The 26,477-nt window shown below is 43.5% G+C and overlaps 1 protein-coding gene and 1 long non-coding RNA gene across 2 annotated transcripts in view; one reads left to right on the forward strand and one right to left on the reverse strand.

Moving 5' to 3' along the window:
- Positions 1–26,477, reverse strand: part of MEGF11 (multiple EGF like domains 11) — a 277,439-nt gene that overhangs the window by 75,513 nt on the left and 175,449 nt on the right. Inside the window, exons 11-14 of the mRNA XM_043523817.1 lie at positions 26,224–26,398; positions 5,742–5,862; positions 3,699–3,862; positions 2,992–3,094 (exon numbers count right to left, since the gene is read on the reverse strand). Of these exons, the coding sequence (XP_043379752.1) occupies positions 2,992–3,094; positions 3,699–3,862; positions 5,742–5,862; positions 26,224–26,398 (563 nt within the window). The remainder of the gene's footprint in view (positions 1–2,991; positions 3,095–3,698; positions 3,863–5,741; positions 5,863–26,223; positions 26,399–26,477) is intronic.
- Positions 12,171–24,632, forward strand: LOC122461955. The gene is made up of 3 exons (XR_006284237.1): positions 12,171–12,254; positions 20,869–20,954; positions 22,768–24,632. It is a non-coding gene; the product is annotated as an uncharacterized LOC122461955 (long non-coding RNA).

The raw sequence follows: 26,477 nt of genomic DNA on the forward strand, positions 1-26,477 counted from the left end.
TCTTATCTGTCTCTGAAGGTTTATATCAGTAACATCTTGAAAACCTACTTTAAAGAACATGGGCTGTATCTTCCCCTTGATCTTTGCACAGAGCACTGGCATCAATGGGAGTCCCAAATGTAGCATGAACATACAGAATATGCTTTTTCAGATGAAGTTTTGTGGCCATTAGGATCAGAAAGTTACATGAATTTCTCTGCTTGGTGTGAGTGGGTAATAAAAATCTTCAGATGTTCCTGAACTTTCCTCATCTTTTACAGGCCATGTCTAATTAGCAGCAAACTCGGAAAGCACAAATTTTATCCCAAATTATTTATCCCATTGTGTTTGTAAAGCACACATCACAGAGTAGTTCACAACAACTTCAGACCATAAGATTAATCTTCTCTGATGACATTCTCACCAATGTGAATATATAATTATCTAACTGACGAGTCTCTGAAATTACATACTTTCAAACACAAATGAGTCAAATTTATCCTTTTATTTGGTGTTAAGCCAAATGGAAAAACACTGAAAGCAGAATTGACAAAATACATGTTGGCTCTGTCTATCAGCATTTTTCATGCACCTGTCACTTAACCATCTAGATGTCAATTTCAACCGAGGCTGAAATTCTAACCTAATATTTTCTTCCCTAATTGGAACGTGATCCTGAAGTTACTGAAGTCAATGGCGTTCCATGCCTGGAGAATTTGCAGGGTGCAGTTAGGCCGTAGCAGGTAACAAGTGTGTATATTATCCAGCAGTGAAAGAAAAAAACCAGGGGGGTAGTGCAGATACTATCCTTACTTTTAGCAAGAGTGGTTTGCGCCTGCGTGTGGGGTACATTTGCAAGTGTGCCTGTGTTTGTGAGAACAAGGGTAGAATGTTTATGGGAAATCTTCCTTTTGGCTATATCGGCCTGAGGTATAGAATAGCAGTTGAGGACAAGAAACACTTTTTTGTGGAATGCTACATGCAAAGAGGTGTTCAAAGAAAATATCCTAGAACCAGGGCCAACTCCAGCTTTTTTGCCACCCCAAGCAGCGAAGGAAAAAAAAAAAACCCGATTGGGCTGCCGCCGAATTGCCACCGAAGAGGAAGAGAGGGAATGAAGAACTTGCCGCCCAATTGCTGCCGAAGACCCGGATGTGCCGGCCCAACAACACAGGGAGTGCCACCCCTTTCTACTGGCCACCCCAGGCACCTGCTTCCTTCGCTGGTGCCTGGAGCCGGCCCTGCCTAGAACATAGTAAACTCTTCTCCTTCCTACCTCCAAAATTATACTCAATTCTGGGATTAACTGTACTTTCATAAGATCATGTCATCTCTTTTGGAATGGTGGCCAAAAAAACCTGTCGGAAGGGGTACCCTCTAATTACTCATTGAAAAGTCAGCAATAACACACAATCAGCCTGATGCATGGATGTACTGATGGGAGAGAGGCACCAGGACAGCTGAATGCCTCTATGCCACTGAGACGTAGGTATCCTGAGCGAGGAATGCAAACCCCAGAGTGTGTTAGTGAGCTTATACAACGGATCTGCTTGGGGAAGGCCAGTTTCTAAAGTATACACATCCAGTATGCTGTTTAAAAAGAAGAGTGTACTGCATTTTTAAAGAGTGTACTGCACTTTTTATTTTTACATTATAAAAGTTGTTCTCAAATTTTAAACTCTTCACGTGGCTTCGTCTGTTTTTCTCCTGAGGAACGTGAGCTGCTGTGCTGATCATTCCACTCAGCAGGAGGGATGCAGAGGCTTATGCCATTAATTAGGACTTGGGTTGCAGGATCCTGAATGTGCTGGCTGCTTTTAGCTCAAACCACCCATTGCCGCTCCTGTTCCAAATCTTACATTTCTTAGGAAAGCAGCTGAGTTCCCCAAGCAAGCTACCATTAATGCAACTGCCTTGTTAATGCATCTCCATTGCTACTGCCACGCTAGGGCAGCAGGGACAATGATGTGACTTTGCATTCAAAGCCACGAAGATAAACTTTCATTTTTTAAAAGTAAGTCTCATAGGTTTTCCAGCTGTTGCTGCCCTGCTTCAAACGGAGCAGAGGCTGATTTTGTGTAAGCTGTGGTTTATTTTCATTGCTGTCATCTAGAACCACATCGATATTAAAGGACCCAAATTCGACAATGGGCACAGAGACTCTTTAGCACTAGAATCTCAGTTTCCTTCAGATAGTGTTTTGGGATCTCCAAGGCTGGCCAGCATTCTCTGGGATCTTATGGAAAGCCTCTCTCTGCTCCTTCTATGCAATCAGGAGAATGGATTGCAGAGCCAGCATTAACTTGCTCTCCATACCTACTGTTCTTGGCACTGTGGTTAGTGGGTAAAGTATAAATACAGAGGAGACAGCTACTGGCCATATGATTCTCACAGAAGCTACGCTGCCATAGGAGAAGCAAAACTGTAATGCACCATGTGTTTGCTATCTGCTTTCCTAGATATGCAGGTCTCAGGATCCACAAGGCCTTGCATAATGACAGGTTTCAGAGTAACAGCCGTGTTAGTCTGTAGTCGCAAAAGAAAAGGAGTACTCGTGGCACCTTAGAGACTAACCAATTTATTTAAGCATAAGCTTTCGTGAGCTACAGCTTATGCTTAAATTGGTTAGCCTCTAAGGTGCCACAAGTACTCCTTTTCTTTTTTCAGGATCCACAAGGCCATAAATGTCTCCCTACAGAGAGGGCAATAGAAGAGAAAACTGCACGAGAAAAACTTTGCAGGTTTCTAAAACAGCTTCCTCGTGACCAAGAATTTTTTTTACAGAAGGGTAATATCTGGCTCAAGGATTTGAAGCCTTCGTCAATGAATATGAATACAAATTTAATCAAAGCCATTTATCCTATCCCCTCATCATGAGCATTTCTGATGGGCATAAATTCTTAGAATCTCTCCCCTGTATATTTTGTTTAAAATTATACAGCCAGTTGAGCTAACTAGGTGATATAAGAATCAGAACCGTGCATATTATACAGAATAGCTTAGTAATTTTACCTGTCCACCCAGCAAGACAGCAACAATAACCAGTGACGGCATCGCACCCATCTGCATGGCTACAGTCACAGCGTTCACTGCAATTAAGACCATATGTTCCATCCTTCCAAAAACAAATTTAAAAGCGCCTTAGTAATCAGATTTTGGTCCTTAAATGTGCACAATCATCTATCATGTCCATTTTAATGCTAAGTTGCATTTTTTTAAATTAACATGCGACTGGGTGAAAAAACATGATGCCTACCACTTCTAAAAAAAAACCAAACTCAGAACACAAAACAATGTTCAAGAGACAACGCAGACTACATGGTCAGAGCTCGGAGAGCATGTAGTACAAAAGGTAACTAGTCTACTAGTCTGCGGGAGACGGATAGCTCAGTGGTTTGAGCATTAGCCTGCTAAACCCAGGATTGTGAGTTCAATACTTGAGGGGGCCATTTAGGGATCTGGCCCAAAATTGGGGATTGGTCTTGCTTTGACCAGGGGGTTGGACTAGATGACCTCCTGAGGTCCCTTCCAACCCTGAAATTCTATGATACTTGACTACTTAGAACTCTGATCTGTTATTTAAGATTACTTTCTTCATTCCTCCATTAGAGCCTATGACAAAAATGTTCTATCCATCTATCGTATATTCTAGAAGTGCCATACACATCATCTGGGAATATTATTGAAAACAGATGCAGGTGTACTCTACTAATACTTACAGGGCAGGCCTGATCACAGTACTCTCCTTGCCATCCAGGCGAACAAAGACAAAACCCATCCACTGGATTGCAGGCTGCCCCATTGGCACAGTAACATGTCTGGTTACAGTTTAGACCCCAAGTTCCACTTGGACATGGAATGGAGCAGTCAACACCCTGCCATCCTAAAGAGACATGCAAGAGAAACAAAGTTTGGTGAGGTTTCCTCAACTGTCATTGTCAGAAAAAGAAAAACCAATACAGAGCTACAGGCGTCCATTTGCAGTATTACACCGTTCTCTACAGCCAGCAGGCTAACAAGCACAGCTTGTAACGTGCACTTTCCACACAGACCGAATGGCCAAGTTTCTTTGTTGCACCTAGGATCTGTAAGCTGCAAGAGGGTGGAGGTGGCAGGGAGGAAGAGCACAGAAATTGCAGCTTTCTTATTCTGGCTGGCCCTGGCATATGTTAGAGCAGCCTGGGGCTAAGGTTTGCCTTCTGTTTCTGACTCCTAAGGGCCAGGAGTTGGGTGGGGGAAATACAGGAGACAGCTATGCTGGCTGCAGCAGCTGGGGAGATCTGGTGGCTCTCCGGCCCCAGCACTGCTAAGGGTCTGAGGCAGGGAGAGAATCTGGAACAACCAAGGCGCCTTTTGCATACTGAAGAGCGGGTATACAACATAAGCGGAAGAACTGCTACATGACACTGCTGGTTCTTTACATTCTATTTTTGTGGGAATGCTCTTTAATATAAAGCAGCTCACACACACACACACGCGCCCCCGAGCCATTGAGGCTCAGATCTTTACTGCCAGCCACGCAACAGCATTCAATATGCTGCTACTATATGTAATGGAGTTTAGCAGAAATACCATGGTTTATGCACTGTAGTGAAATGGAGTTATACAGTGATTGATTAATTCCCGCTTGAAATGCCAGCTTTTATTATTGTGTGCAGCGTTGTTGTAGCCATGTTGGTCCCAGGATATTAGAGACAAGGTGGGTGAGGTAATATCTTTTAGTCGACCAACCTCTGCTGGTGAGAGAGACAAGCTTTTAAGTTTACATAGAGCTCTTCTTCGAGTCTTTATTATTCTTTACTTCAGTGCTGGTTTAGGGCTCAAGCGTGCCATATGAGGCCATACAGGCAGAGCTGCCTGTCAGGGGCAGTGAGAAGATGCACAGTCCAAAGAGGGCTTGGAGAAGGCCCTGTGGGTCAGGAAGGCAGAAAGCCTCCCAGAGCTCTCCTGAGCACAGGCAGTGCATAGTCACTGCTATCCCCATGGAGGAGGTGCCACAGTCTGCAGAGAGGTGTGTGTATCGGCAGGATGGCCCTGTGGCAACGCTAGCCACACCAGGTCCTGTGTTTGGGGAAGCACTAGGACTGCAGTTGCGGAGGTCTCTGGATGGAGGGAGGTTCCAGTTACCTAGATGGGAGCCAGCCTCACTCAATCAATATTAACAGGAAGCTAACTGGGTAACAGCACAGGGCTAGCCTGGCACAGCCTTGGCTCAGCCACACAGCGGAATAAGGGGAGGGAGGAAGGCCGTCTTTACTCCCGGGCTCAGATTGTGGGAGAGCACGAGCTACTCACCCTGAGAGAAAGTGGCGGGGAAGGGGCAGAGTGTATGAGGAGCCCTAGCTCTGCTCCTTCCCATTTGCCAGCCAGAGTGGCAGTCCAGGTGCACACCGGGGAGTGAATTGCTACACAAGATGCAGAGCAATGGGCAGCGGGGGAGGAGTTGTGACTCTGAATCACAATTTGTTCTCTGGTCTGCTAGAGAGGCAGTGCAGCTCCGCACCACCGCTTCATCTGGGCAGACTGTCAAATGCAATCTAGCCCGTAGTGAACCCTGCCATTTCAGACTCTTTCAGAAACACATGGAGATAGTTAATAATTTACAAATGGAACACACTGGAGCTGCTGACTGCGCAATTCGGCTTAGTTGCAAATCAATTACAATTTACATACTGTTGCATTGTTATAACTTAAAAGGGACAGTGACATTTACAGCACCCAGTGCAACCAGTAGCCAACTCTTCCCTCTGAATTACATTTACCTTCTTTGCAAAGACACAAGCCGTCCACCGGGGAACATGCACCATCATTTCTGCAGTTACACACTGACGAGCAGTTGGCTCCGTATGTTCCGGCCCCACAAGTAATGGAGCAGTCATCTCCCTGCAAACCAAAATAAAACCAGTGTCAGGCAGAAAAATATGGATTTCAGGAACTTCTCATCTGCACATAAAGGAGGCTTTCACTTTCAGCAAGGTACACAGCATACTAAGACTTGATAGCTTAGTCTTCAGTGCTTGAACGGTCACCGCTGAGTCTAGGATTATGATGCAATTAGTGGTTTGATTGACTTGGAAGAAAGGGACAAGTTTCTGGAAGCCGTTCAACAGGAAGTATGAAAGTTCCAAAAACAAACTGCCTAGAACAGATGTTAGAGCATTAACCAAAACATCGCTTACAAAACACTAATCACAAAACACACAGAGTCTGAAGCTCTGCAGAGCTCGGTCGCATCTGAGCTGACACAAAGGCTCCAAAGAAAGGATTTTTCAGTAACCGAAGCCTAACAGAGTTCATGTGTATTCATCCACCACAGATTGTGGGTGTGAAAAATTAAGTAGTAAAAGTCCATTAGACCTTCACATTGATACACTAACCTAGCTGGCATGTGCATTTGTTCAGGGCTGGACTGTGATGTTCGACAGAGCCCTGAACAAGAGGTGATGTGTAACCTGAATTGCTGGAGAAGCAGCTATGGATGCATTGTGACTCAGACACCTCTCTGGGTTACAGCCTGGCCCGTTTCTGGGGTAGGGACTCTAGTAATTTGACCTGCTCCAGTAGCAAATTACAGTGTTCCCTGAGCTGTCTCCGTTGTACTGGCTGGCAAGTAGGGGGATGGAACCAAGACTCTGTCCGTATCCTCTTCACCTGCTGTAGCAAAGGAGTAAAATAGTGAGCAGTATCCCCTTAGTCCTGTATGCCCCCAAGATCTGAGAAGCGCGGGAAAATGCACAGGGAAAGCATACCCTCTCTGCTACTCCCTTGTGCAGGAATGTTGTGTAAGTCACAATCGAGCTCTTACACTGAAGCTCTTCTTCAGTGAATTCAATTAGAATATGTAGTTATATGTCACAGAAAGCCACCATGCACTGCACTGACACCCACATCTTAGTTAAAGATCAAAGGTGCAGATTTTATGCGTGTATGCCCAGGAGAAGAACTATCACTCCTTTGATGTGACTGTGCATTTATCAGCAGATACAAACGTACAACATGTCAATTTGCTTAAGTTCTAAAAAAGTACCACCTCACTGGGGGAAACTACGTTTTACAGCACTAAGCAGCAAATAAGACATCAAAAGGACATAGGGTCAGATTTTATAGTACTACAAATCCACAGATGGTTAAGAGAATTTCCAGCTTTCTATTGTACAGTAAGAGACTTTAAGAAAGAGACTTTCAGCCTTTCTGTTGTACAGAGAACCCTTGTTTTAAGGGGATGGTAGCTAAACCATACAAATATGTTCTGTCCAGAAGCAAATCTTGTAGTCTAATTTTTTAGCAAATGTAGTGTTTGTAAAAGGTGATGGTTTTCACCTCAGTTGAGAGAGAGACAAGACCCCCAAAAACGCTTGGCTGTAAAGAGGAGCCGGTTTGACAGCCAGGGTTTCTGAAGTGCTCTCTTCACCCCACTGCCATATGTGCCTCCAGACTGATGTGGGGGAACCGGGAGTTGATCTGGATGTTAGAGAGGCATTCAGTCTCTATGCCTGGTCAGTCCTTCGCCCTTCTGCTGAGAGTGACAATGAGGTGGCCAATTAGTGCCACTTATAGACCCGTTTGTTGTGATGTGGAAACTAGAATGAGATTTCCAACTCATTTCACACAGGAAATGGAACAGCCAGTGGTCACTGCTAATTTTTGATTACTACAACCTGTGCTGGATTAGAACCAGTGATCTAGAAGTAAAAACGATTTCCTTGTCAAAGGAAAGAAAAGCAGAGCTATTTGTAAAGTCTAGTGTTCAGTCACCCCGCTGTGGCAATACAGGGTCTGGATCTAAAATGCTCCAGTAAGGAGGATGAAGGTGTGGCCTAGAGATGGAGTGTCTGGACCTTTGGTTCTGCTGCGAACTCGGTGACTATGGGTATGCAGATGTAACATGCCCCTGTGCTAGCTGTACAATGGATACCAAGGGGCAGATCCTCGGGTGATGCAAATTCCCCGGACTTCTGCAGAGTTAGCACTATCTGCACCAGCTGTAGGTCTGGTTCCAATAATATGTCCCTATTTGAGTCACAGGGGTGAGGGGTGTAAATGTTTATAAAGCACTTGGAGCTCCTCAGAAGAAAGGTGTTCTACAAATGCCCAGTATCATCATGACAATTCAGCCTTTACTCTGAATGTCGTTGGGTTTTGGGGAGCATTATGGTACGTAATTTAAGTATACTGTACTTTGTGGCTTACCCACAGTTGGTCACTTTGTCCCTTCGCAGTTATATTTATTGAGTGAACAACCCTGAATTAAAAAAACAAAACAGAACACCTTGTCTCCCCCACCTAGCTGGCTTAATGAGATTTCTCTCCCTGATTATAACTAGCCAGACCGCCAGAACACTCGTTGAGTGACAACTGCCACATACACTTAACTTCTTAATTATATAATAGGAAAATGCACTTGAACTGTAGCACTGGCACTAAGATATTATTAATTATAAATGCAGAACCAGTTATTAACATTTTGAACTTGATTTGGGAGAATGACCTGTGAATTAAATACATTAAGGTACTGTTAAAGATATGTAAATTCCATGCACCCCTTCCCACCTGCCTCACTGGATAATACTGCAGTACATTTCTATCCAGTTGTTAATGAGTTATATGTTCCATTAAACTGGTATCAAATGTTGTTTGTTGGATCTTCCCTCTTGCAATATGGTACTTTATATTTCTATCCTATTTAGTAAAATTAATCAACAGCTGTGCACCTTATGTTCATTATTCTTTTTTTTCTGTGAAGTTCAGAAGGTTAATGAGTGTAGTGAAAAGCCTGAATCTGGTATGTGAGATGGGAAGGAATAGCTAATTCAATCAAATATACACCCCTGAAAACATTACAGTTATTTTAAAAAAATCTAGCTATAAATAACCTGATATTTAACATCTCTCTTCCAGAGTGATCCATATGGACATCATAAACTTTCAGAAGCGCTTAATTTGTTTGCTCCAGTATTTCAAGTTGAAGTTGGACGATAAGGTGGATAGAAAGCTGGCTAGATCGTCGGGCTCAACGGGTAGCGATCAATGGCTCCATGTCTAGTTGGCAGCCGGTATCAAGTGGAGTGCCCCAAGGGTCGGTCCTGGGGCTGGTTTTGTTCAATATCTTCATTAATGATCTGGAGGATGGTGTGGACTGCAACCTCAGCAAGTTTGCAGATGACACTAAACTGGGAGGAGTGGTAGATATGCTGGAGGGTAGGGACAGGATACTAGGGACCTAGACAAATTAGACGATTGGGCCAAAAGAAATCTGATGAGGTTCAACAAGGACAAGTGCAGAGTCCTGCACTTAGGACGGAAGAATCCCATGCACCGCTACGGACTAGGGACCGAATGGCTAGACAGCAGTTCTGCAGAAAAGGACTTAGGGGTTACAGTGGACGAGAAGCTGGATATGAGTCAACAATGTGCTGTTGTTGCCAAGAAGGCTAACAGTATTTTGGGCTGTATAAGTAGGGGCATTGCCAGCAGATCGAGGGACGTGATCGTTCCCCTCTAGTCGACATTGGTGAGGCCTCATCTGGAGTACTGTGTCCAGTTTTGGGTCCCACACTACAAGGAGGATGTGGAAAAATTGGAAAGCATCCAGCAGAGGGCAAAAAAAAATGATTAGGGGTCTGGAACACATGACTTATGAGGAGAGGCTGAGGGAACGGGGATTGTTTAGTCTGCAGAAAAGAAGAATGGGGGGGGGGGGGGATTTGATAGCTGCTTTCAACTACCTGAAAGGGGGTTCCAAAGAGGATGGATCTAGACTGTTCTCAGTGGTAGCAGGTGTCAGAATGAGGAGTAATGGTCTAAAGTTGCAGTGGGGGAGATTTAGGTTGGATTTTAGGAAAAAATTTTTCACTAGGAGGGTGGTGAAGCACTGGAATGTGTTACCTAGGGAGGTGGTGGAATCTCCTTCCTTAGAGGTTTTTAAGGTCAGGCTTGACAAAGCCCTGGCTGGGATGATTTAGTTGGGGATTGGTCCTGCTTTGAGCAGGGGGTTGGAGTAGATGACCTCCTGAGGTCCCTTCCAATCCTGATATTCTATAATTCTAAGGCTCAATTCATCAAAATGTATGCCCTGTATCCATCTGAAAGAAACTTTATGGCTTTAAGGGTCAAATCCAACTCTCACTTACGTCAATGGAAAGACTCTGACTGGCTTTAACAGGAATTGGATCAGCCCTAATTCAGGAAACTGTAGCATTAAAGTCCATCTCCCCTCATAAAGCACTGTCTGCCTGATTCATGTCCTCTCACTTCCTACAACATCTTCTTCAGGCCCAATCCTGTGAGATACTGAGCACCTCAGTATTCAACAGGAGCTGAGGCTACTCAGCACTTCTCGGTGTGCTCAGCAATTAATAAGAGCAGGCCTTTCATTTGCTCTAATCCTTAACATGATGGGAACGTCACAGCACACCAAGCATACGCACATGGAACGTCTGGCACTGGTGACGCCGAAGAGTTGACTTGTAATCAGAATGAACAGTTGATTAATAGTACCAATAATACAACCCTTCATCTTCAAAGCACTGTAAATATTAGCTAACTGTTGCTAAAACTAAATGATAGGCTTTTACAGCACTGGGCAGAGATTTGGGCATGCAATGCTCATTATTGTTAATTCTCCCCTAAGTATTGATAGGCTAGGTCCAAGGAACCAAACTCCATCAATAATACAAACTGCCAGTTCACATCCATCAGCATCAAATATTAATAGACCCATGAGGGCCAGAACATCCATCTTCCCAGATGGCAGTCGATAACATATCTTGTTTCTGTTCACAAATAAGGTGGAGATTTCCTTTCCCAAAAACAGTTATTGTAAAATGGAGAGTAGAGCTTAAAAACACACCAAGGCTTTAAGTGCTATTGTGTGAACAAATTCTGGATCCTTAAAGAAATAAGCACTCTTCCTATTCATGATTGCCTTAACAGCATGTGTAAGCTTATTTGTTTCTGTTAAAGGCATGCTCTTGCTATACTTTAAACAATGGCTCTCACATTTTAAGGGCCTGTTACAAAGCTCATCGAAGTCCACAGAAAGGCTCTCACTGACTTTAATGCTCTTAAATGCCTAAAAAGCAGCCTTCCAGAAGAAAAAATATTGGAAATTGGTATCCAGTATTCTGATGCCAGCTGTGATTCTAAAAATGAGCAACTGTGGCAGGCACAAAGCTGTGGCCATAATTGGTGGCTTTTGTATTTTGAAAGTTTAAGAGATGAGAAATTAAAACTTTGAAAAGTGGATAAAATCCAGAGGAAAAGTTTACACTGCGGGACCAAACCTGGATCCATTGAAGTCAATGGGAAAACAGAAAATCAATTTTCCACGGCTTCTGCAATGCAGAAGGCTAACAGAGTTGTTATTGAATGTGACCTTAAGTTCACATTATAAAAACCTAGACAACAGTTTTGTGTAAGTGTTCTTAAGGTCCACGCAGCGCACTCATCTCCTAGCAGAGTAAATAGGAATTGAGGACATTTACTGTCCCACATATTTGGACCAATAATAAACTGTACTCACTATATGGCTAATTTGATATTCTGAAAACTGAAAGATTTACAGAATTTTTTATTGCACCATTTGAGTTATATATGCAGCTCTTATAACCCGCAACAGGGGATATCCCATGCACAGGCCCTCAGAGTTTACAATGCATGCACAAAATAGATGGAATGGTTGCAGAAGGGCACATACAGTGCATTAGGTATATAGAGATAAACAGATCAGGAAGACAAAATATGGGAGCTGTTTGTGGCTGGTGTCTGTGTGTCCAGATAAGATGATTGCTATGGATTTACTTTATCAAAGTACATATTTATATGTGCATATATACATAATAGGTCACACCAACGTGCTGGTATACAGGATCTGTGCACTGGTGCAGATCACAGATACAGCTCTGTAATATTTACTTATTTAATTGTGACATTTACAATCAACCCAAAGTGGTTCTCTCCAAACATTCCCCCAAGGTAAACATATGGTATCCAGCAAAGTGAACTGGCGGAACTGACTAATTTCCCTAATGACATTCCAATGGAAATTTTAACGTGCTCTTCTTAGGCACATTAACAGAAATATGGAACTTTGAACTTTTTATCTGTTTTCTCCTCCACCCCAGACTCCAGCAATTTATTCATGACCTTACAATACAACATCTTTAGTTTTCCAGACATAATGATGTCCTCCGGCAGAATTCCTTTCCCCTCTGGGCGATACTAATTACTCCCTGCAGATGTTGTTATTGGTGCTAATGATAAAATGCAGAAAAAAGGTTAGTGCAACAACCATAAGGTTCTTGTTACTAGTATAATCTAGGGTTTAAATTTGCAGATAATCATTGTTCCTGAGAAAGGACACATTTTCCTTTACTCGGTTTGTTATGTCATTTGATGTAGCTGTGCCAAATATTTAAATGCACGTACATACTGCAGTAGCCACTGGGAAACCTTTTCCAGTGACAGTTTCACTTCATCATTTCACCCTTTCCTTCTCTGAGATGGGGAGGGGATGGGAGAGGGAGGGTGATGCTTGTTTAAAGAGGGAATTTAGTGCTCCTGAAAGTTACAGGGCTTGACAGTCCTGAAGACTGAAGTCCTTTATTTAGTCATAAAGCAGTTTCAATACGGCATCAGGGAAGGCTTCCCCATTCTACTCCTCTGAGGGCATCGTATCTCTTCTGGAGACATCAATGCTAGAAACAAGGGGTTAGTTCAGTTTCTCCACAACCAATCCTACGGCTTTCCAGAGAGACTAACCCAATAATACCAACTAATGCCACATGTGGCAGTGATGCATTTGGATGTGGGTGTGATGTGTTGCTTTTTCTTCTAAAATCTGACTTTTTTTTATCCCTTGCTGTTTAAATTACATCCTCTTACACTGATTTACCAATGGAGGTAACTGACATTGTCATTCACTTCACCTCTGAATTTGTCCTAATATATTAATGTATACAGTAAATCTGCCTTCCTGGGAATAATTCTGAAATTTAGTTTATTGTAAAAGGGTTTTAGTGAAACAGAAACAAAAGAGAAAGCTTGACTTCCTGGAAAGGGTTAGTCAGCAAAATAAAACATACTTCCGAGTCCTGTTAGAAGATATATTGTGAGATCTGAGATACAGGTGCATAAATCCCAAAGATCAGAACAAGGAAGTACTGATTACATTTCTAATGGTGCAACAACCAAAGCCCCTGCTGTGCATAAATAAAGCAGAGAGAATTGAGTGTGGAAACTGACAACAAAACTATACATAATTTGTGGTTTTTTTTCAATGTAGTCTGGATTACAGTTGTATCTAGTGAATTTTTGTGAATTGGAGCCCAAATGTTTTTAATATGGGCCTATTTCTGCCACTTTACTCATGGTGAGCAGTACTTTACTCCACAAGCAGTCCCACTAAGGAAAGTGGGCCAGAATCTCAAATGTGGCCAAACTGTGCTCTGAGCTACCTTTCCACTCCCCCACTGGGGCCACTTGATTTCCCAGTGTCAATTAGAGCAGCCTAAGGGCTGCTCTAGGCTACACCAGCAGTTCCCTAGAGATGTGCCAGATTCTGGGGATTGCCATAGCACAGGCTATTCCGGTCACACTCTGTCCAGTGCTTAGCACTAACACACCTCACGCATCAAAGGTGGGAAATGTTCTGGCTCAATGGAATTGCTCATGGCGTGAAGTAATGCTCAGTGTGATTAAAGGGCGGCAGAATCTAGCCTTGTGTGATTTTTCCCCCCTTCACATAATCAGTTACAATAAATTTTCAATACAAATAATTTATTCTGCATATGGGCCTGATTCCAGTAGTAGTTTTATTCCTATGCTCCATATCACCTAGACGTGCATGTTAAACAAAATACATACAGAATTTAACAAAGATAATGGGCCCGATCCGCAGCTGGTCTAAATCAGCATTGCTCCATTGACCTAATTTACACCAGCTGCCTCACAAGGGAGGGTGGAGAAAGTACCTCTGGCTGCTCCACGAGCTGCTTTCCTGCCAGGCTCTGAAAGCCCCAGGGAGAGCACAATAGAAGCTCACCTAGCTCTGACTGACCTCAGGGAGTGCCTAGTAAAGGATGGCTTCCCTTCCTCACATCACTGCCCAGGGCAGCCCAGGGGAAGGCACGTAGAGGGGAAAATGAGAACAAACAACCAGCTGTGGCTCCCTGATTCTCTGACCCAGCCCTGCCCTGGCTAGCCCAATCTAACTTTAAGAAACCATACCACCTGCTGAGGATAACCAGAGCACACTGCACTCGGCCATCCCACTCTGCTCCCTGGACAAGGAGGAAAATGTAGATGTAGGAGCTGACTATGCCGACTCTGCATCTGTTGTGAACGTCTCCATGTGGGGAAAATCCCCAGCTGGGAATTAGGAGTAGTTTCTGCTCCCTTTGCACTGCCTAAGTGGCACAAAGGAAGGGGCCTGTGACAAGAATCTGCCTCCAAGTATTGATTGCGGCCTCTTGCCTTTTTGGAACTAGTACATTTGGCCCCCAACTGAGAAGGCTGCTCAGCTCTGCAGTAGGGAGGTCAGCATAAGCAGAGCGCTAAACGTACCATCTAGCACTCGATAGCATCCTGTGGTTTTTGCAACACTCCCTGGAGGTCCAGAAGTCAATGACTGGAGTCCATCATTTGCAGATGTCGTCTTTTTTCCTCTGTTACAGATATACTAGAGAACTGGCAGTATTCCCCATCTTTGTTAACCACTTCAGGACACCGCTGGTGGGAGAATTCAATGGGAAGCAAACTACGTCTCAGAGAGCCATTGATGTGCCAGGACAGAAGGGACTGTGAGGGATTACAGGGCTTGAACCTGGGCCTATGGATCCGCAGGCAGAGCTCAGACCATGGTTGCTACCCAGCAGCTCACCTGAATAACTGGAGAAGTTAGCCAACAAAGTGCTAGCTCACAAAGGGACCTGCCCACAAAGCTCCTGACTGGAGGTAACTTCCAGCACCACCAGCTGGCTGGGGAGCTCTATTTAAACCAGAAGGAGGCAAAGGAAGTTGTCTGAGAAACTAGAGGAATCCCTGATTGGTTGCTGCCATGGACTCTGCCTGCTTACCAGACTCTGTTGCCCTGCCTTCCTGTCCACCTTATCCTATCCCCATCCGTTCCAGGTTCCTGCCTCACTCCAGGTCCCAGTTCCTATGTCCCACCCTTGAGGCTGACTCCAGCTCTGACCTTTGGTGTGGCACCTGACTAGCCCATTAGACATGACTGTCCAGGCCCCATTCACTCCAGGTCATGTACTCCAGCCCCCTGTGCTAAGTCAGGACCAAGTAAACCCAGACCATCTCTGACACGTGTTTGCCTACCCTGTTCTTAAAAAACTCCAGTGATGCCATAAAAGGCACCTTCTCACCTACAAAGCAAGAACTGAACAGCCCAGCAGGTGCTGGCTTTAGGCTGAGGTATGTCACCTTTTGAGCAGCCGGTATGTAACATGACTTTCACTTCCATCATCCCACACAAAGTACAGCAACCCTGTAGTGCAAAAAGTGACAATACACTGGGCCAAACCCTTTCCTGGGTGAGTCTACTCACTGCAATGGGCTTGCACCAGGGATGAATTTGGTCCATCATATTTTTCAGCTCTACATATTTATGGTTCTACCAGTCTGAACTGGGCAATTTAATATGCACATATTGCATTGTCTGCTTAACATAATTGTGGTCACTGCTACTATCCTGATCTGTGCATGTTCATTAAAAAAAAAAAAAAAAAAGACCATGGTTTCAGCTCTTATTGAATTGTCAGAATACTGAAGACACACACTATAAAATCATGGCAATACCTGCACAGTTAAGAGTGTGCACATGTTAACACAAACATGTATATACACACAGACAGTAAATATGGCTTCAACTCTAAGCCACGTTTAGCTGAAGCGAAGACCCCATTGGCAGACAAACAAGATATGTGCAGTTTTCAAAGTATGCATGCATGCATGACCACCCTTAAAAAACAGAGACTAGTATCTGGTAGAAATTCTATTACACGCACGACATGCAAAATTATGCTGGGATTTTGGACTTACGTGCACTTTTCTAAAAAAGGATAAAATTGAGCCCTCAGAGACCACAGTTAAATAGAAAATGAAATGAAAAACTAACCAATGATTTACATTCTATTGTAGTGGTTTTTGCAACCCTTAAATTTTCAATCTAGAATCTGAACTACAAAGAGAATCAACCAGCAACTATGCAAAGAACTGTCCACAGCTACGCAAATAGCACCAATGAAGATATTTAAGTTTAGAAGCTTAATAGTTGGAGACAAAAACAAACAATATATTTCCCTGCAAAATTCGTATCAAATAATTCAGTCTGCAGTTAGGTACTGAGCCCCTCTGGTACTGGATGAGACTACAGAAATGGAAATAAAATTTGACATAGCCACATTGCCAATTAAAGGTGAAACAGAAGCAATATGTCAACTGGTAGCAGAGAGAAGCATTCTGAGTTCCTATCGGAAACCAGCTCCTTTGGACGCACCTACAAAATTCTGGAGTATTGAGGTAAATAGAACAGCAGCAGAGTTTACAGAAAAAAGTAAACAAAAGAAGAAAGAGGAGGAGAATTGGGACTTGACTACAGCTGTTATCAGATTATACATGCTGCATGTAACTGAACAAGTATTAAAAAGGGGGACAACAGACATGGCTCATTAATAGAGGAAGGCAATTCTGTTCTCATGTAAATCTGGGGCAAGTCCATGGAAGCCAATAATTGATGCTAAAGTAAACCTGGAGTAATGGAGCAGAATTTGGCCTTCCCAGTTCAGATTCAAAGGCTCCTCCACTGGAGAGAGAAAAACAAAAACAAAACAAAGGAAGTTCCTAAGGGAGATTTGAAAAAAACTGCAGGGATTTCAAAGCAAGAGTCGTAATTTCTGCAAACCATGCAGAACCACTGTGAACTGCATCCACTGACCTTGCTAAATATTCCAGCACAATAGTTTACCTCTTGAAAAGCACACAACAAATGCCTGTGGGTGTAAGGGGATCCTTTATTATGTCCCCTACAGCCAGAGGCTGATGTGACCATTGTCAGGTTTACGGACACACAGACTCCCAGACAGTGCAGCTGCCAGTGATTCGGCAAAAAGGTCTAATTGGTCAGCAGAAGCTCCAAGGGGAGAATGAGGACAAGTTTAATAGGCAGCAAGCACCTGGTCTGTCGGTATAAAAAGCAGCTGGGAAGCAGCTGAATCTGAAAGCCTGGAAATGGATAGGTGGTCTCCCAATAATGACCCTACTTCAGGATCAGGTTGCAGGATGTCTTACTGTTTCACATTCTGGGGCTGAGAAAAAAAAGCCTTCCTCTCTTGCAATTGGCCCTGATTAAACTGTGCCTGCCCAGCTTCCTGCTAAACCATTTTTTCCAATTCTAGAGGCTGCTGCTCTGGCAGTGCCATCCCACAGGGGACCAAGTTTTCAAAAAGGTGTTTACAATTTAACAAAAATAGAACACAGTTTGGGATGAATGTAATGCTTGTGAAAGGTGCCAAGATTGACAGGTCTAAGGGATGGAGTTCTCTATTTATTCACAGAAACACTACAGCCCTGGATTGGTATTATAAGATTGGTCACATGGCCCCATCATTGACCTTGACCTTGAGGGTGAAAGGGTGGTTCAGTCTGGCAGCAAGTTTGCCAATCAGTGCCAATAGAGATGGGATTAGTGATGTGGATACATGCCTACTGGGAGCTGGACTGAGACCAAATTCATTTCATACAGGCCATTGAACAGCCAACAGAAGATAATTTTCAATCTGTACTGATTTAGCCCAGATTTGCACCAGTAGCCAAAGGATGAAAGGCTTATCTCCTGGACCATCCAGTCCCCTATGCCCACAAAAATGGCAAGGGCAGCTGTTTTGGACATGCAGATGCAAATCTTTTGTGCAAATAGACAGGTTAGCAAATTCAGAGAAAATTTTGCTGGGGTATCAAGGTGGGACCCAATGAGGACCGTCTGTTGGCCTCTGAGCATTTAGTGAGGGGACTCTCAGGGACAACAAGTCATTCACCTGGCTGAGTCCATTCTTGCACTGGAAAGCCAAGCCTTCTTAAAACCTTTGCCACATTAGGCATCCTTGCCAATAACCAAATGAGAGTGGCTACTCTACCTGGACATGAACAAAGACAGTTCCTGGAAATGGTTTCAGGATGTCTGCTTCTCAAAAGCAACTAGTGACAGGACGGTGGCCCTCCAACTGCTGGTCCTGGATGGTGAATGGTAAAAACCAACGAGCTGGAACTTATTAGGGTAGAAGGGTGCTGTAAAATATGGATCATGTCACAGAGGGCTCTCTTGGACACCAATGAATGGAGGCCTTCAGGCATGCAGTCCGACTGACAGAGAAACTTTCTGTATGACTTGGAAGTATCAATGACTAAAAACACTTACTTTCACCGCTGTCTCACCAGAAAACTCAATCTCCCACATCCTGGATGAGGGTCAGGCTGGTGCAAGATGCAGTTGCCTGCCTCCTCCATGGTTTAGGTTGCCATGAGCTCAACAAATTTGTGCTCTAGTCCCTCCATCGGTTCCCAGTGCAGTTGTGCAATGAGTCTTGGGCATTGATCCTAATCTTCAAAGCAATTAACAGGTCTGGTTCCAGTTACATTACAGACTGCATCTCCATCTATGAACCACCAAGACAATAACAATTATCTGGGCAGTGAAGATCACTAAATCCAGAACCAAGTGTGTGGGAGCTGGGGATAAAGCATTCTCAGTGGAGTGGACCTGGCTGTGGAATGAACTTCCAGACACGGTCAGATTAATCCAGAGTGGACAATGTTAGCATCCTACCTCTCATTCAGGTCCATAACCTGGGCATCATCTTTGAGGTGGCCTTCTCTCTAGACCCACACATCCACAATGTGTCTAAATCTTGTACTTCTTTCAGTACACTATCTATATCTACACATCTAAAACTCTCATCCAGGTCTTTGCTACCATGCACCTCAACTAGTGCAACCTCCTTCTGGCCTTGACAAAAGCACCTTGGCTCCTCTAAAATCCATTCAAAACACTGCAGCCAAAAATCATCTGCCTGGCTCATTGCTTTGATCATGTCACTCCTTTGTTTGCATCCCTCCATTGGCTCCCCCTCTTCCACCACCACAAACTGGTCTTCACTTTTATAGCCCTTCATGGTTTACCCCCGCCCCACATATGATCCTTGTCTCTTAACTTCCTGAGTCGCTGAGGTCGTGGAGATGGGTTCACATAGGCATTCCTTCTCTGTGGCAAGATACCAAGCCATGGCTGACAACAATGACCAGAAAAAGAGGCAGAATATAGGAAAGGTCACAAAATGCCCCATTTTGTGGCCTCACTCCACCTCAGACAGTTAATCCCCCTAGGGACAGTTATATGACCACAGGGGAAGAAAACAAAAGGAGGGGCAATAAATGGCATGTTGAAAAAACATCCAGGGAGGAGGAAGAGTCCAAAGGCTGATAGAATAAAGACAGGTTGCTTCCCTATCACGCTCCAGGTTCAGACTCTGGCCCACAAAGTCCTTTTTATTTTAGGGACCTTGATGCAGGGTGTTTTTTTGCTCTTGCAACTGATCATTGATTCAGCCACGCCTTGCTAGCACCTGAGCAAAAAGCCATACGTGCAGCCTCTCTGTCGGCGGTTGCCACTACTACAAGCCATTCACCTTTATTCTGAAGCAATGGATTACAAATACAAATGGGCAAGCAGAAAATACAACTTGTTTGTGCCTTTATGTAATCCGTGAAATAAGACTGGGCAAACTATTTTTGTTGCCTGTAATATTCCAGTTCATTCTGCAATCGCTGTGCCACAAAACTTCCCCCCCTGCCCCCCAGCCAGTAAAATGTATATTGGTGATTGGTAACAAAAACACCATGATAGAAGAGTTGAATTTATTTTATACTTATAAATGAAAAGAGCTGTTCACAAAGGGGGGTAACCAATATGCTCGGTAAATCAAGGATAAAAGGAGAGAGGCTCTATTGAAGATTTTTTCCCCTCTTTTTAAAAAAAAATCTTTTGATGAGGTGCCCTGTTGCTCTGAGATGAGCTTCCACTGAAGTACTTTTAGAATTGCCTCAAAGAGAAACTGATCATTTAAATGAATTAAAGACCCCAAAACAGATCCACTATCTCAACCCCAGGATAATTTTCCATATCAAGAATTCTGTGAAGTTTATAAAATACCTTTACTACTGAATCAAGGGTTTATACGACCATGAAGAATCTCATTCATTTGCCAATATTGCTTCTGAAATGGTGAAGGATGGTACATTTGTAATAAAGATGAAAGCAAAAATGAGGAAGAATGTGATTCTTCTGATATATTTATAAATCATGAGTGTTTGAGAAAGCACTGGCCCTTTAAATTCCTCCTGATCTGCATGGGATTTCTACTCTGCTTGGTAAATTCAGCTGAAGAACACTAGGTTTCTGTAAAATGCTGCCTTCCTTCAAGGAAGAGGAAATTTTAAAGGGCCAGGACTGGAGAGTGGGTACCAGATGTTGTTCTGTTATGAGGGAGAAAAAGAATGAGGGAGATTTGGTGTAGGTTGAGATGGTTACATCACATAATGGAATGTGACAAGACATGAACCAACATTCAGGATAGAAAGACAGTCACTTTCTGTACATGTATCTACACGGTCAAGGATGTCCTTATTTGACCCTCTCTACCATGCATCATTGCTAATTTCAGTTACATTCTGGAACAATGCATCTCTTCCCCCCAGTTCTTTCCAGGAGGTTACTATCTTCGCTATTGTGGTCCCAAGATTCTTTGCCCTCAGGCCAAAGTGATGGGTGAATAAGGGCTGCAGATGAATGAATGGCTTTTCTCTCTTTTGTGTATTCCCTTCAAGGATCCGGGGACAGATGTTGTGTGCGCCAGAGTCCAGAGGGAACACTCAACAGACCACTTCAGTCTCCCTTTACAATGTGGAAAAAGGTAGTTGGTGATTTTATTCATTTTGGTGTGGGCTGTGCGGGCCTATTTGTTTCTTTTACAGGAGCTGAAGACTGGCCAGAGATTTTTGTTTGCGTTAACTGATGGATTTTTAGGTTTGTTCTGTATATTGTAGTAGATTTCTATTTAATTAGATTATACAGTGTCCACCCTGTTATTTATTGTGTGTTACAGAGGATAGATTCTACTCCAAACGTGTGCAGAAATGTATATGTAAACTCTAAGGCTGAATTTGTTTCTCAGTGGTGGACCAAGTATTGCATTCAGAAACTACCACTTAACACACAATATTAAGGACTCAGACACACTTGGGCCCAAAGTCCTCAAAACTCGAAGTCCTTCTCCAGACAAAATCCCCGCTGAGCTCAACAGGAGTTACATACACATAAGGACTTAAAGATCAGGATAGAATCTAAGGACATTCCTTTATTAATATTTTTAAAATCCAGTTTTGATGGAGTAATAACAAAAGATTCAAATGACTATAGATGCATAATGCAAAGTCATAACTGGGCAAGCCTAAAGGACTCAGAGGCATATTCCAAAAGAAAAATCATCTCTTATAAAGAGATCATTATTTTTATAGTTTCCATCCCTTTCCTTACCATATAATACAGGGATGGGTCTGAATGGGGACTACCAATATAGTCAAGAAAAAGAGAAGTCTCAGAATGAATTCTTTCATTTTGGTGATGAAGTGCTAGCTTTGCTTGCCAGCATGCAGGGTTCAATAAAAATAGACAGGTCTTCAAAAAACTGCAGCATAGATAGATGAAGCCTTTAAAGTAATATAAGTTCTGTCACCTAGATATGAAATATAGACTTGAGCACCCACCAAAGTAAAAGCTGACCAAACACTCCATCTACAAGTGTTAAAGTTTGCTGAAAGTGTCTTGGCCTGAGAAATGTTCTAATGCCATATCTCCTTACAACACCAGATAGCAAAAAAGAATCTGAAGGTAAATACGTTTTTCAAAGGAAAAACAAAACACCCACAAAGGAACAAAGCCATAAAGCCAAGTAAAATCTCAGTAGCTAGTTAACCATAGTTTCTCAGAGAGCTGCAATTAGTTGCAGAATGGAGAGTGTGAACTTTTCAGCCTGACTTCAGCAGCACATATAATGACTTGAGTAACTGGAAAGCTGATAGGTATGTGCTGAGGGTTGGTTTCAAGATTTCCTTGCCAGACAGAAGGTCAGGATTCCTGTGGTCTCCTGTCATATTTAATTCATATCCTCTGGCCTTCTTTGCCTCGTTTATTGAATTACAGGAATAAAATTGAGTGAACCAAAAACAAAAGAAGAAGGGTCAGGGCAAATCCTGACTTCACTTACACCCCATTAGCACCATCGCCTTGAGTGGGCTTGTAACAGGGTAAGTGAGGGCAGAATCTGGCCTTTAGACTTTTGGAAAACAGACAAAACGCTAAAAACTTGGGAAGGGAGGACACAGCGAGTCAGTGTAACCCCTGCTGCCACCTCCATTATTACTCTCAAGTCATTTATCACGAGGAACACAAAGTGACTTTCTGTGGCAGGGGTGAGTGGGTGGAACTGCTACCATTAGAGAAGTTTCCTCCGCTTTAATCCCCAGTTTACAGTAGCGCCCTGTATGTGTTGATCAGATTCTTTCTGTGTCACAAGTGTGCATTCCCAAAATACAGGTCCGGTTGCGGGAGGGCTTTTCAAATCCCTGATTGGTGGTTAAGCAGCTCAGTAATCAGGGGCTGTCCTCATGCATGTTTATTAAAAACGCCACATACTAACTTCCCAGTGGGCTTGCTTGTCATTACAGTGCGCCACTGTCATCTTCACAGCACAGCTGCGCCCCTCAGATCCCCTGCACAGGAGAGGCTCAGCAGCTGCAGGACCTACTACAGCCCTGATGTTGCTGGAGCAGCTCTGCAGCCAGCGGGGAGAAGATTCTGTTCCCCTCAACTCCCATGGACCCCCCCATCACACAACCCGCTTTCTGCTTGTACACTGGGTCCAAGGTCGGAACTGAAACGTATTAATAATCATTCATCTCCCCTATCCAATGCCCCATTACCTCGAAACAGACAAAACACTTCCATTTGTATTATAAAGAGGCCACCATCTGGGCCACCTCACCACATACACACGGAATCCTTCCGCCACCATCTGGTCCACCTCACCACATACACACGGAATCCTTCCACCACCGTCTGGGCCACCTCACCACATACACACGGAATCCTTCCACCACCGTCTGGGCCACCTCACCACATACACACGGAATCCTTCCACCACCGTCTGGGCCACCTCACCACATACACACGGAATCCTTCCACCACCGTCTGGGCCACCTCACCACATACACACCACAACCGTCTGCCTGCTTCTTCTTCAGCATCAATGGCAGCTCTTCCTCCAGCCTAGTTACAATGTCCCTTCCCTCATGCTGGTGAAACAATGCTGCTCTGATTGCTTCCATTTCCCAGGTGCTGATGGTCACACGCAGTTGAACTGTCACAGGGAAAGAAAAAGTGCCAGTGTGTGGACTGTCCTCAGCTCAGACAAAGTTCCTATCTGCTGAAATTTGCCATCTGCCCTATACATTAGCAGATATGTAAAGATATAGATGTAGGCATGTCCTCGGTGGCTACATGCAATGTTTGGAACCACAGGTCGTCTGCAGGGCTAGAACCTATAGACTTCAGCACTACAGCACAGACTACTACCTCTTGAGCTAACAGAATAACTCTGTCACCTTCAGAAGTAATTGGCTGTTATCTTCCATGCTAGCCATGAGACAGGGATGTGCCACCTTACATGGGAGTTACATATTCATCTGAAGACTCTGTTGGCAGTGGGCTAGATTCTGTTCTCACTTCCACCAATGTAAATGTGAACTCTGTTACACTAGTGCAAATCCACCGTAAGCGAGGGAAGCAATTAACTCCAGTGAGTTATTCCTGGCAAGGTCAGGACTCAGTTAAACACAATTAGGAATATGGGAAAATTGCACAGATCAGTTAGGTTTTTCAGACATCCCTTTGGGCTGGTCTACACACAGTTTTTGTACCACTTCAACTATATTGTTAAAGTGGTCTAATCCCCTAGTGAGGACACAGTTTTACTTACTGTACATTTGCAGAAACAAGCTAGACCCATACAGGCCCCTTTAATACCAGCATTAGTCACTTTTTGGAGACATCTATGTGGAAATCTGGCAGCAGATTTTCACCCAAAATGCCATCAAGGAAAATAAAGATATAAAATGATCTGAAACCCCATCCAAGACATTTTAGCTGGCCAATATTTTGCTTTGGCATTTGAATTTTTAGAAGTGGCCCACCTAATAAAGATTTTCACAGCTATACTGTACGTTTTTATTTTAAAACTTAAAATCTGTTTAACTTCCAATAATTTAGCAAACTACTCACACGCATTTCAACTTATTTCTACTTAAATACATCTAGCAAAGGTGACCAGATGCTTTGTGTTTTTAATGGCTTGTTCTATGTCCCAACAAAATTTCCCAGTTTTGGCTGCATTCGCAGATGACTCATTTTGAAACCCTGCCCAGCTGCCCTGACACAGACGAGGCATGGCACAGTTAAAAAAACAGACCATCTGTGCAAGAGAAGTGGGTAGAGGGAGTTCTTTGCCAGGAAAAGGTCCTGCCATTTCTTGGTCACTACACTTTCTAGCTATCCAACAAACTGAAACGTTCTGGGTCCAACCTATCTGCCTTTCCAGCTATTGTACATTAAACAGCTTCCTATCTTACATGAAACCTTTTACCTTACCCTATAGCAGCTTCTGTTTAGATCCAACACTTTTGTATAATGTCTGATTTTTATCTCACATTAATTCTTTGCAATTACATGTCACAATTGCTGCCCTCTGGGCTACATCAACCAAGCTTCACATTAGGGGAAAAAAGCACGAAACAATTCATTTATGCCAACGCCGACTAATTAGTTCTGTCCAGCTCCATACCAGTAGCACTCTATTGTCTGTGCTGCCATGTGCCAGACACCTACATTCAGAAACACTCCATTCACACCTAGGGCTGGTGGAGTCCAAGGGCAAAATTCTACTCTGACAGCTCCCCACTGCTCCAGCAAGAGACATGTGTACATATCTGGAGCTGAATCCGGTCTTAAGCCTGTCACTGAGATGAGATGCTTTGTGACTTGAGAGGGTTCTGACCCCACTGCATCTACAGCATGACCTGCAGGCTGCTCCATGGAGGAGCATTAATATGTGCTCCACACCCAGAAGATGGAATGTGCCGCAAAGTGAGCTCAGCGGGGGAGAAGTGGTTCGAGGTGAGGAGAAAAGGTGGCCAAGATTCTGCCGAATCTTCCTTGCAGCCTATATTCTATAGCATCTGAAAGAACTACTGTAACTCGATTCATCTGGCATGCATATGAATGACAAATACACTTCAGAGGCAATAAATTAGCAATTTCAAGGCTTTACATCCCCTCATGGACTAATTGCCAGAGATTATAGTACATTATGAGAAGGCAATGATACTAATGCCTAAATATGCTTCAGTGACTATAGAGCTATCCTCAATAACCACGCTGCTTAAATGTCTGTGCAAGAAGGATCTTCATTATGAGATTAAATATTATTTTGAAGCAAGGTTATAGGAATTTACTAGGCTTCATCTTTGCAGTAATGCAGTCTGGGAGCAATATATATTGCAATATATATTTTTACTAATAGGAAGAGTAAAGGGTCCCAAAATATTTGTATGTTGTAAATCTGAATGGTATTCCTGGCAAGAAAGAGGATCTTTATTTTACAGTTGCTATTAGCATGCTGTGGGCTTGATTCCTCCCTCTTTCTTATGCTGGTTTCACAGTGGTGGATTGACTCCTGATTTATTCCTATGTTAAGGAGTGGAGAATTAGGCTCCATGGGCTATATTTTTTAAAATGCCCAAGCAAGTTAGTTGCCCAACAACCACTGACTCCCCATAGGAGTTAAGCACTTACCTTCCTTAGGCACTTTTGAAAATCCTACCCCACACATCTAAAAATATATACTTCATTGAGACAACTGCTAAAAAGCATACTGGGAGTCCAATCCTCAGGCTCAACTCAGAACCTGCAGTAGGGGACAAAGGAGGCTTAAACCATCACTGCACTCCCCCCTTGCTGGGGACAGCAGCTGGGGATCATCAGAATAAAGGACCATGAGACTTAATTCCTCTTTTATTTTTTGCAGGCACCCCATGTTAAATACCCAGTTATTTTTGTCTCTCTCTCACCATAAATCCTGGAGCACAGGTGCATTTCCCTGTCACGCTACCACAATCTGCACCGTTCTGGCAAAGGCAGGTCAGCTGGCAGCCTTCACCATAGTATCCAGGAGGACAGGTGTCATTGCAATAGAGTCCAGCCGAGCCAGCTTTACAGGTACATTCTCCAGAGAGTGGATGGCAGCTAATGAAGAAAGACAGGCATTACAGAGAGATACAGATGAATAAACAATCCTCGTTGTAAATAGCAACAAAACCTGAAA

Source organism: Chelonia mydas, chromosome 10 (assembly GCF_015237465.2).
Source record: "Chelonia mydas isolate rCheMyd1 chromosome 10, rCheMyd1.pri.v2, whole genome shotgun sequence".
Classification (NCBI taxonomy): Eukaryota; Metazoa; Chordata; order Testudines; family Cheloniidae; genus Chelonia; species Chelonia mydas.